Source organism: Neofelis nebulosa, chromosome X (assembly GCF_028018385.1).
Source record: "Neofelis nebulosa isolate mNeoNeb1 chromosome X, mNeoNeb1.pri, whole genome shotgun sequence".
In the NCBI taxonomy this organism is placed as follows: Eukaryota; Metazoa; Chordata; class Mammalia; order Carnivora; family Felidae; genus Neofelis; species Neofelis nebulosa.
The window spans coordinates 28138477-28151222 of NC_080800.1; the positions used below are offsets into that span (position 1 = coordinate 28138477).

The 12746-nt window shown below is 37.0% G+C and overlaps 1 protein-coding gene across 18 annotated transcripts in view; it reads right to left on the reverse strand.

Moving 5' to 3' along the window:
* DMD (dystrophin) overlaps positions 1 to 12746 on the reverse strand; it is a 2138536-nt gene that overhangs the window by 1207223 nt on the left and 918567 nt on the right. For all 18 annotated transcript variants that reach the window (XM_058713880.1, XM_058713888.1, XM_058713887.1 and 15 more), the window contains one exon: positions 11401 to 11571. In XM_058713880.1, coding sequence (XP_058569863.1) covers positions 11401 to 11571 — 171 coding nt within the window. The remainder of the gene's footprint in view (positions 1 to 11400; positions 11572 to 12746) is intronic.

Here is a 12746-nt window from a genome sequence, read left to right on the forward strand (position 1 = left end):
GAGTTTGACGTGGGAGTGGTCATGGGCTACATTTCAGCCCTTTCATTCCTTTCCTCTGCAACCTTGTGTATTACAGAACCTTTACAACCTTCCGTGGTGGTCATTGTTCCAGGCACTGTGAATAAGATGACAGAGAAAGTCCTTTCCTTATACACTTTAGACTCTAGATGTGTTTGTCAAAGATAGGGAAAGATATGCAAATGAACATTGCCTACTTCCTGCATTGGCTCCAGACTAGTGGCTTGTCACTAGAGTTGACTGATTCACAAAGGTAATGCCTCACAAAGTTGAATCTTATTTTGTATTTGGATTGTTAATTATATCTTAAATTGTCCTCAAGATGACACAATGTTTTGGCTTTGATGTAAAAATTTGTTGTGCACACAGACATCTGTCTCTTCTATGCCAGGCAATGCAATTAAAGGCAATGTGAATTTCCAAACCTCAGAAGGGCTGAAGTTTTGCATTTAGGAAATATTGTTGCCCATAGTTCATGGATCACAACCAACTATTATGGGTTAAACATCTGCCAAAATTCTACAGCTAATTTTCAAGACAGAATGTTTAATGTCCAGGGATACTTCATTCAGCTAATGAAAAGAATAAAACAGGAAATGTAGACAGTTTCCAGTGTCACTCTAGCTTCCTCAATATTATAAGATAGGATTCAGAGAAATTGAAGTTATCTCCGTCACGAACATGAGATTGAAGAAAGCAGTGATCATCATAATGGTTCATAACTGCTTATGTCCAAAAGTGACTGATGAGAAAATTTACACTCTTACCATAAAAAAAAAAACAAAAACACATAGTGTTAAACCGTTACACGTGGTATTCAAGAACGAATTGGTATTAAGTCATTTATATAAATGGTATTTTTCATTAGGAAAAAATATTGTGCTCATTTAATAGATTTTTAACTTTTCCCTACAATAGTTTTTTTTTACAATAGCTTCAGTGTATAAAATAGATTTAAGTTAAAAGTATGCTAAGCAAAATAAGTCAGAGAAAGACAAATATATGATTTCACTCATATGTGGAATTTAAGAAACACAACAGATGAACGGAGAGGAAGGAAAGGAAAAATAAGCTAACAACACAGAGGGAGGCAAACCATAAGAGACTCTTAAATAAAGAACACAAACTGAGGGCTGCTGGAGCGGAGGTGAGTGGGGGGATGGGCTGAATGGGTGATGGACATTAAGGAGGGCCCTGGCTGGGATGAGCACTGTTTGTTACATGGGAGTGATGAATTACTGGGTTCTGCTCCCCAAACCATTACTACACTGTATATTAACTAACTTGAATTTAAATTAAAACAATTAAAAGTATGATTTTAACATAATATGATCTTAGACTTCAAATAAACATACCCATCTTGCTCTCTGAAGATCTCAATTTCAATTAGTAAATTTGGTTTTGGTGTTTAATATCCACTCTGTACTGTGCCAATCACTGCCAGAGATTAGAAAGGAGCTAGTCTTTGCATACCTTGCTTTAATTTTACCCACAGTGTAGCTGCAGAGTAAAGCTAAAATGCAATAAAATAATTTGATATTGTACTAGAAAGCACATAATTTGTTGACAAGTAGTAGTCATGGCTGGGATGAGCTTGAATGGCTTTAAAGGAGAGGTGATACTTGAAACTCAAATTCACCATAAAGGACTGCATGGTTTGGACCGACTACGGACAAAGTGCAACATGATGAAAAAAATATGACGGTCAGAATCAAAAGCCACCGAAAGGAAAATATGGGGTACTTATAAGAAACTAGAAACATACATTTTATGATATTAAGGAACCAACCATTCTCCCATTTCTAATAGTTTCCCATATCACCAGAATGTCTATATTTGCTATTTTATTAAGAAGTGAACTACTAGATTGAACTCCAGCTACTGTTTCAGCCATTCTCTCTATACCCTTATTCATGCCTCTCTAAGGGATGAAGTTATTTACGGGGTTGGTGAGTTGGGGAGAAAAGAGTTGAACAAACACGATACTTCCTTCTCTTAAAAGGCATCCAATCCTCAACACACATCACTTCTCTGGCTGTCTTGTTGGGTGAGATATGGAGAGGGTTCTGAAGGGTAAACCCTTCAGAATAAACAAGTTCAAATTCAGTGACTAGAGTGACTAAGTTGTAACTCAACTTTTAGGGTTTTTTTTTTTTTCAATCATGAAAGCTTTTAAGGTTGATTTTAAGGCTGAGTACATAGCAAAATTATGCACATTCAGTTTTATTTTGACCTATATGACATGGCCTTAAGCCCAATTTTGGGAGTTTCAAGAGCAGCTTAATGTGAAATATACACTGGGCACTTGGGGTTTTTAACGACACAGGAAAAATATCAGCTTGGAGTAGAACTTGGTTTAAATATAAACTGCCATAAAGTCTAACATATTTTTATTGTCCATATGTTTATTTATTTATTTTTTTAAATGAACTTTATTTCTTTTTTTGTTTTGTTTTTGGTTTTTTTTTTTTTTTTAAATTTATTTTTGGGACAGAGAGAGACAGAGCATGAACGGGGGAGGGGCAGAGAGAGAGGGAGACACAGAATCGGAAACAGGCTCCAGGCTCCGAGCCATCAGCCCAGAGCCTGACGCGGGGCTCGAACTCACGGACCGTGAGATCGTGACCCGGCTGAAGTCGGACGCTTAACCGACTGCGCCACCCAGGCGCCCCATATTGTCCATATGTTTAATTCGTAACATTTAATAGCTCCCAAATAGTCAAAATATTAAACACTAATTTCCATGATTTCAAAGAAACAAATCTGTTGTCTACTTCTTCCTAGCCATAGCAATTTTCAAATGCTACTCCAACTTACTGATAATACAAAAGGGGTGGCATAGGATACTTTCTCCTAATGAAGATACCCATGTGTTCATGTGAAGGATGGCCAGTACATTCTGATTCATTCCTCTTATCTCTAAGTTAACTCACTCGAGTCTAATTTAAAATGGCATGAGGTTCCAGGATTCAGCCAGCAGCTTATCAACTCACTTCACTGATGGGTTAGCAGGATGGGAAAACTTGTCCCCTTGGTCTCTGACGATCACACCGTCACATGAAGGAAACATTTCTCTTAATTTTATATAAAGGTAAAATGGTAAAAACTGTACAATTAATTATCTGGCCCCATAGAAACACCTGCACACCTATTTTCTGACTGGGGCTGAGAAACATAGCCCACTTGGGCTTGATCTCACATGGTCTGCTGGCTTCCACAAGTTTTCCTGGAATTTCCCATTGACTTACAGTCTTTGGCTAAGTTCTCTGATTTCCTATCATTCCTTCTCCCCACCCCTAGCCTTTTTCATCTCTAAGGGTCCCCTGTCCCATAGATTCTATCTTCATTCAGCCCCACATTTAGTAAAAAACGTGCCATAATACTATTTCCATATACCTTTCTCCTTTTACTAAGATGGTACTAGATTCTTCATTTTAGCTCTTTGTTAATCCCTTATGTAAGTTGCCTCTAATATGGATGAAGCGTTAACTGAAGCACCCAAAACGTATTTTAAAAGCTTCCCCTCCCCAAGTGGGTTCTGCATTTTAGTCAGTCTACAGAAGTATTAGACTATTTCATCAGGAATGGGAGAGAGTTCTTTCACCTTTCGGTACAAAATGTATTTATGGGAATAAAATTTAAAAATTATATTACTGCAATTCTAAAATGCACTTTGTCACATATTAAGATTTCTAAAATTGACATGACACTTACAATTTGTATTTATGTTTAAGGTGGTGGTGTTTCTTTTGAGCCACAGCAGCTGTAATTAAATCAATGGTGCATCATACAATCTAATATCTTCAATGTGATAAAATACGTTACTAATTGTCTTCTCAGGTCCCTACATTACTCTGCCGTGGCTAGAGCTTTAGGACTTATTTTATTATTAGGCTAATGTGACGGAATAATATAATGATAAATTCAGAAAGAACATAAAACATTAAATGGTGGATTTTATGGCAATGTGTATTGACTTTTTATTAATAATGTATTGTCTATTAAAGAAGAATTTCATGAAAGCAAAATGTGCAGAACAGAAATTATAGCTATAACTATAATGACAGTGAATAGTGACTCCAATGGCATTTAACAGATGTTCTATTTTCTAAGTAACAGCTGCTTGATGCATTCATTGTACCAAGTTAATGGTCTGCTAGTGTTATTTCACTTCACAGATAAATTACTATGCCCGCTTTAAAAAAAAAGATATGTAATTTTTCATGGGAATGATAGTGTAACAGACTTTAGAAATAAGTAATAGTTCTCATGCTTTTATAGCTAAAAGGAGTGATGAGTTGAGGCAATTATCCAGATAATCTAGGACCAGAGGCCAGATCTCTTTAAACTACGAAAGGTGATTGTCTAAAAAAAAAAAAAGTACAGGGCATGGTTGACTGAACTGAATGTAGATCTCGTTACGACCACTTATATTGCATTATCTAGTGGTTCGCAAACTTTGTTGAATTACTAGGCACACCGGCCACATTCAGGTCAATTACATCATAATGTCTAGGGGTGGGCTCCAGGCACTGATCGTCTTTTAAATTTTCCCAGGTGATTTCAGTGTGTAGCCAATGCTGAGAAGCAAGGGGAAAACAAAATGATACAGTTTGTCACAAGATTTTACTGGGTGATTGTCATTAAAATTGTAGGACTGAAAGGACAGCAGAAAGATAACCGAGTCAACTTATCACTTTCTTCCGAATGCTGAATATAAAAATCTGTCCCTGAAATCAACGTGAAAATCACAATGATTTGTTACATGAGTGGCTATTTAGGCATCAATTATTTTGCATTATTTAACATCCTGAATTGAATTCAACATTTGTGTATATGTGTGATTCTTTCAGTCAACTCTGGGTATCCCAACACTACTTTACTTTTAGTAAAACCTAACGGTCAACTGATGAAAAATGGTAGATATGTACGACCCCCAAAGCGGATAGATCTAAAGTATTATAGAACCAAAATTATTTTTCCACGGAATTGTATTTGATCATTGTAATTTTTACACAATACTGTGACTATTAAAAGGGCTCTAATGTAGCTGAATTATTTAAGTGGCTTTGAATTTTTGACTACTGAAACTAAATTTGGAATGCATGAAATCTGCTACTGGTTAAATCAGAAAATCATATAGATTAAATTTTGCTGAAGCTTATATTTTCCAAACATAATGATATCATCTGAGATATAAACTTCTATTTAATCACATAACTATCTGCTTTCTACAGTTATATTTTTGTGCTCAATTCATTTGCTAAATAATTGTAGCCATATGGGATACTGAGAATTGATTTACTTGTATCTAACTAATCAAACTGATTTTAAGACATTAACAAATGATATTTCAAATCAGCACTTAGCCTTTGTGTGTGTCAATGTATGTCAATTGGTTTCCATACAACACCCAGTGCTCATCCCAACAGGTCCCCTCCTCAATACCCATCACCCACCCCCCATCGACCCTCAAAATATCAGTGTGAACGATAAATACCTTTTTGGGTCACTTTGGTTAGGTTACCTTAAAATTACTAGAAAATATGACTTCTAACAATAATTACAGTGGGGGCACCTGGGTGGCTCAGTCAGTTAAGCGACTGACTTTGGCTCAGGTCATGATCTCACGGTTCGTGAGTTCGAGCCCCGAGTCGGGCCCAGTGTGGACATGCTCAGAGCCTGGAGCCTGCTTCGGATTCTGTGTCTCCCTCTCTCTCTGCCCTCCCCCTCTTGTGCTCTCTTTCTGTCTCTCAAAAATAAGTAAATGTTAAAAAATAATTTAAAAAGTAAGTAGCGTGGAAAAAACCTACTGAAATCGGAGACAATACTGTACTGCCAGTACTTCTATCTTCTCATCTATAAAGTGGGAGCATTTGATCAGATGATGCTCATATTTCCATTTGTTCTAAAAGTTATCACAATGTTAAAAGCACATCAGCATTTTTCTCTTCTCTCACAGTGCTTTGTCATTATGTTTTAATTTTCATCTCTTCAATTGCCATTGATTTTATTGAACAGATATTTACCGAGCATACCCTATGGGTCATATATCATGTTACGTGAATGGGAAACACCAGTGAACAAAATGCACATTTCCACCTGTTCTCTCAGCAAGTGAAATTGTTAATGTCCATGTAGCAGTCCAAGGAAGTAGAAACTGTCACGGCAGCTCAGGAATCCTGTGTCGTGCTAGCAGACTCCCCAGCTGCTGGTAATCACTTCTAGTTTGCCTTACCATTTCCTTCCACTCTTTCCATTTCTACTCTATAGACATCAGTGTTTGTGATCTCAACCTGGCACTCTCTCTCAACAGAGATTAGAAAGGTAGGAAGGGGCAGGCTGCCTGGGTGGCTCGGTCCATTAAGCACCCGACTTTGGCTCATGTCACAATTTCATGGCTCATGAGTTCGACCCCCACGTTGGGCTCCAGGCTGACAGCTCAGAGCATGGAGCCTGCTTCGGAGTCTGTGTCTCCTTCTCTGTCCTCCCCTGCTCGTAGTGTGTTTCTGTCTCTCTTCTCTCTTTCTCAAAAATAAATAAACACCAAAAAAAAAAAAAAGTATGAATGTGGAATAGGTCTGATCATGAGATGGTCACCAACGTTACTGTTACAGTTCCCCTAAGGCATCTCTGTTCTCCAGACCATGCGGCTAGGAATGATCTCCCCTTTCAAAATATTAATATTAATTTCTCTCTCTTTATCACCACTCTAATAGAGGTAGACAGTTTGAATTTAAAAATACAGGGAAAGGGCGACTGAGCTTTAGAAAGTTCAAATTAGCATTAACAGTGTAACTTTTCAATTCCCATTATTAAACTTTTATCTCATTTCTGTTATTATTTTAAAATGTCTGCTTCCTGTTATTTGAATTTAAACTGTTTTCTTTTACCTTTTAAAACTTTGGAATACGTTTTCACTGTATCCAGATTCTACCGGCAATCTGGAAGTGTAGTCATATGGTGAGAGTTGACAGCACAGTTTTCCTCATTCTTTCTCTCCTCGAGACTGGAAAATCTGATCTGGGATACCTCAGATATTCTCAGGTTTATAGTCTTTTCCCAAGTACGTGCTACTTTTAAAGACCTGGAAATGTGTCATATAGCACTATCTTTAGGAAGACCTATGTGTTCTAACATCTATGGCTTTGAACATGTGACAAAAGGATTGTGAGCAGGAGTGAAACTAAAATGAGAGAATCTATTTTCGATTGTTCACTTTAACAACATCATCGGCCTATCAAAATGATCTTGCGGTGCCAAACTCCGGATACTTGTTCAGGAAGAAGACACGGAAAGTCCGGAATCAGGCTCATGGCATTGTTTCTGCATTGAAGCATGATGATAGAAAAATGGCTACACAAACCTTTTTATTAGGTTTTTTTTATAAGAATATTAATAAAGGTGCTATCTCATACATGACTCTAATTTTTCTTCCGTAGCTAAATTTTAGGAAAAAAGCTCTCACTAGTAAATTAAAAATATTTTAATGATAGTTTTAATAATTTGAACACTTTTGAAACTCATAAATAAGTTTCCTTCTGTAAGTATCGTACACTTAAAAAATGTTAAGTGGCTAGATCGCATGTTAAGTGTTCTTAGCACAATAAATTAAAAAAAAGTCTGTTTACTTCTTATTTTGCCCAATGGGAAGCTTGGTGCCAAATTTTGAGGCTTTACCCTCCTCTGCCTATTACACTATCCATGGAATATTGTGGGCATATTTCTGTGCAACATTTCCATCATTTTCCTTCTCTAATTTTCCCTTTCTTTAGTTTTCTGATTTATTTGTGCTTGACCAGGTGAATCCTGTGTATCTCTTTGAGCCATTCTAAATATTTTTTTTTTTCCGGAACGAGATATATAATAAATAAGTATAATTAGAATAGAGTAGAAGTAACACTCAAAAGATTTAATAGTAGGCAATATATTTGAAAGTATGTTCTGTTTGAATAAACTGAAGGTCAAATAAATGCTTCACTAGTAACTAAATTTGATACATAAGAATGTTTTTATATAGGCATTCAAATATTTATATATATAAATAAATATAATGTTCTTAGATCAACAGAACTGAAAGAAATTCAGTAGAAATAAATGAAACAGTTTAAAAATAAATTGACTCTACATATTAAAATTTTCTCCAAGTCAAAAATACTTGGAATGATAGGCAAATACATTCAATGTATTGCATTTAAATGAATACTCAATTTCTTTTCAAAAAAAATCTGACATTTACCCTTTGAAATTGCAGACAAGACTAACAGTTTGAGTCAAGTTCTCCACCTACCAAGAAAGCATGGGAAATAAGAATGTACTAGGGAATCACGGGGTTTTGTGTATGAGATTGTTTTCATTTTAAAGAATTATCATCAGTGTGGCTGCTTTAGATGTGTAGGTCACATGCTTTTATTATATGGTTGTGACTTTTGCAAAAGCTGTAGGCACCTTCCAGATGAGTTTATTAAACAAAGTATGTAATCTGGATCCAAATGTGCATAATTTCATTTGACCACTAAGGGGTCTGAGAGCATATCATTAGCAGCTTAGTGTTTCAGAATATCCAGAGAGAGTGATAAATTACCACAAAAGAAAAGAAATGCCAGTTTGCTATACTTTTTTCCTATTGGATCTCACGTTAGTATTACTCCTTGGTTTCATGGAAAGTAATTTCCAGATGGACTCAATAACTTGACACCTCTCCAGACCCTTCAAGCCTTCTAATATGACAAGGATAATCTAGAAACTTTTGCCAAGCTAATTATATAATAGTATGGTTTTTTTACTGATTTTATGGTGAAGCTAATGCAAACATCTCCTTAGGTGATGTACTCAGTGACCTTACAGAGACCGCGGAATTCAGAGTTCTTGTGTGGCACACTTCCATAGTTTCATCTCAGTCACTTGTAAATTGTAGTCAGAATTTTTTAAATCCCCTTCATTTCTAACTCTATTCCTTTGTGTACCATTATAGTAGCATTCCAAATTATATTTATAAAGCTACCCCATTGTTAGGAGCTGAAGTGTGTCCTCTGGACATTCATATGATGAAGCCCTAACCCCAAGACTTTCGAATGTGACCAAATTGGGAGACAGAAAGGTTAGAGAGGCAATTAAGTAAAATAATGTCACTAGGGTGGGTCTTAATCCAGTATGGCCAGTGTCCTCGGAAGAAGAGATATTTGGACCCAGGGATGTACAAAGGGAAGATCATACGAAGACATGAGAAGATAGCTATTTATGAGCCAAGGAGAGAGGCCTCCAAACGAACCAAAACCCTGCCACCACCTTGACCTCAGACTTCCAGCCTCCAAAACAGTGACAAAATAAATTTCTGCTGTTTAAGCCACCCATTTGTGGTACTTTCTTACAGGAGACTTAGCAAACTAATATACCCATTACAATGGGGATATGAACACTTGAAGATACTGTCCAGAATTGTAAGGGGAGGGTAAGTGAGAATAAAGCCTGGATTATTTTCAGGAATCCTCTACATACGATACCACTTTGCCCTTGCATGTTTTACTGTATTTCATACTCTAGTAGATCATAAGCATTTTCTGGGCCTTGTTTTGTTTGTGTATGAGTACTTATGGTAGAAAGTGCCATCGACAGGGCATGGGTTTTTATAAAGAGAAACAGATGATGCAGGTCTCCCGCCGCCTGTATCTTATGATAAAAAGTGCAGGGCTGATACTGCTGGGGACCAAACTGCTATGTGTCCCCCAGAACGTATTCTCTTTTTTCACAAACAAACTCTACTCATCATTCAAGCAGGACACAATGGCCACCCAGTTAGGAACTATCTTTTGCCATCCTCCCTGGAAGCTAAATATGATCAGGTGACTAACATCTGGCAAATAAAAATATGGGCAAAATGATGCATGGGGCTTTTATAACAGAGCTTTAAGAGGGAGCTGGCTTCCCTCCACTTCCTTTTTTCCCTTCCTTTTATGGGCAGGGAGCGAAGTGTGGTGGTGAGCGAGTTGTACCATGAGAATACAAATACCCAGAAGACTGCAGAACAATGAAATGGAAGCCACCTACCTTAGGAGAATTTCCTGGAACAAAACTACTTCCCCTATCCAGAACTATCTACCTTACACGAGACAGAAACAAACCTCTAACTTTTGGGAGCCATGCCATTTTTCACTTATTTCTTAGAGCCACCCAGCCTGCATCTAAGTATATGATTGCCATTGGCTCGAACTAAAGTATCACACAAAAATATAATACTTGTGTGGGTAATAAGGGAAAAAAATAAGGCCACTGTATTTTTTTCCTTGTCCCCTGTGAACTTGCTACTGTAATCATCTCACAACATATATGATCCTGACCTAATAAATACAACTCAATATCTCCACCAATAAATCTATTCTGAGTGGGAAGAAAAAGAAATCATTCCCTACTCTTTACTTGAAAACTATTTATGTAACAACATTTTATCGATACTTGTCCCCTGAATTTACATAAAAGAAAATCAGTCTTCAGTTTTGGTCTTATTGTAGGATTGTAAGTTTTTACTTAATGCAATTACAATTTCCCAAGTTTGGATAATCCAAATAGCCTGCTGAATCAAAAATAAAGCACAGATTTCTTGAACATCTCACTGATACAGCAAGTGTTTGTTAATTTAAAAAAAATCAAGGGGGTAGAGTGTGCTGTGATTTTTTTTTTCTAAATGCCTAATGGCTCAGCAAAGTTTAAGATGAAAACACATTATTGATATTGACTGTTTCCTTTATATCAACAGCTTTTCAAGTAATCCGGTAATGAATCAACTGAAACAAAAATGAAGCTATGAGTACCTTGACCTTAAATTTTAGGGGGCAGTAATGTCTGACTAGCTGTCAAGAGAAACAGCAGGTATGTACCAGCTGAAGATTAAAGGAAACCCTGTGCCCTTTGGTGATGGAAATCATAGCAGCTGCACAGACCCCTCGAGACTTTGTTTTTAATTGTGACATCAGCAGTCTGCTGATCTTTCAAGACCTGTCCAGCCCAACTGTCCGCAGCCTGTGCCTCCTTGCTCTCATCATGGTTGTGGAGTCCCTCTAAGCAATCTTGGGCAAGCTAGGGAACAGAGAATCTCCGCTCTGGATTCACTTTCTGACAAATGATGCATGTATTTTTAAGGACTGATTCATAACCTACCTAATTCTAAACAAGCTCTGGGGAGATTCTGGCTACAGCTGCCCACCGGTTTTATCATGATTCAGAAATACAGAGTTAAACTACTGATGAAATTTTAAGGAAAGGACAAGTGAAGCAAGATAATATTTGTAATTCAACTACTGTTGCACATTAATAGTGTCTTGCAAATTCACATTGCTGTGTGTTTCTTTGTGTGTTAAAAATAACCTTCAGTGATACAGGCTTTACCTTTCCCCAGGCAACTTCAGAATCCAAATTACTAGGCATTCCTTCAACTGCTGATCTCTTCGTCAATTCCATATCTGTAGCTGCCAGCCATTCTGTCAGGGCGTTCATTTCCTTTCGCATCTTACGGGACAATTTCAAGCATTTTTCCAACTGTTGCTTTCTTTCCGTCACCTGACAAGAATGATAATAAAATGTAACTTGGTTTACTTTTTCAATTTAGGTTTAGTTATACTCATGTAATAGGAACTTTAATAGTTTTATCATTTAAAAATACCCTTTTTCTTACTTTTCAAAAATAATATTTTAGAAAAACCAGATATTCTATTAATGGTGAATAGACACAGTCTGGGGAAGATGAGATCCTTTCTCCAAAAGACTCTGTCCTATATCAGGTAGAAAAAAAAAATCTATAATCATTTTCTTCAATATAAATAAAAATAATTTATGGTCAAATTTTTTAAATATATTGAATGATGTAAGTCAAACTAAAGATATAACACACTGCTTTTTTTTTAATTTTTTTTTTTCAACGTTTTTTATTTATTTTTGGGACAGAGAGAGACAGAGCATGAACGGGGGAGGGGCAGAGAGAGAGGGAGACACAGAATCGGAAGCAGGCTCCAGGCTCTGAGCCATCGGCCCAGAGCCTGATGCGGGGCTCGAACTCACGGACCGCGAGATCGTGACCTGGCTGAAGTCGGACGCTTAACCAACTGCGCCACCCAGGCGCCCCAACACACTGCTTTTAAAAAATCTTCAATCACCTACCAAATGGATGGCAAAGTTTACAATCCTCTGTAGACAAATGAGGTTTGCTAGTAAGGAATCAAAATGGAGAAAGAAACAATATGGCTTCTCTCAGGCAGGAAAATTATTTCTATAATGCTTAAAATGGTCAATTGTATTGTCATCGTATCTATAAAGTGCCTTACTTTTCCAGAAAAACAACACAAAGAGTAAGTCACTTCCCCCTTAAATATTTTTTGCCATCCAAGGGGGATAAATGATTTAATTCCGAAACAAAATTTTTATCCCTGTTAACAAAGAAAATCATAACCTGATTTTGTGTCCCAGTTTTCAATGTTTAGAACTAAACCCCGCCCCCCAAAATCAAATTCTTCCACATTCTCACACGGAGAATGAACAAATGCGTAGCATTCCACAACCTCTCCAGATATGCCTACAATCTGTAAGTGTTTAGGGTTGGTGGGTTGAACAAAAAGCCGAGAATCTCTTCTTGATCTGTTGATCAATCCATCTATCTATACACAAACACACACACATATGCACACATCCACACATAAGAATACATAATAATCCAGCCGTAAGCATGAAAAATGCCAAAG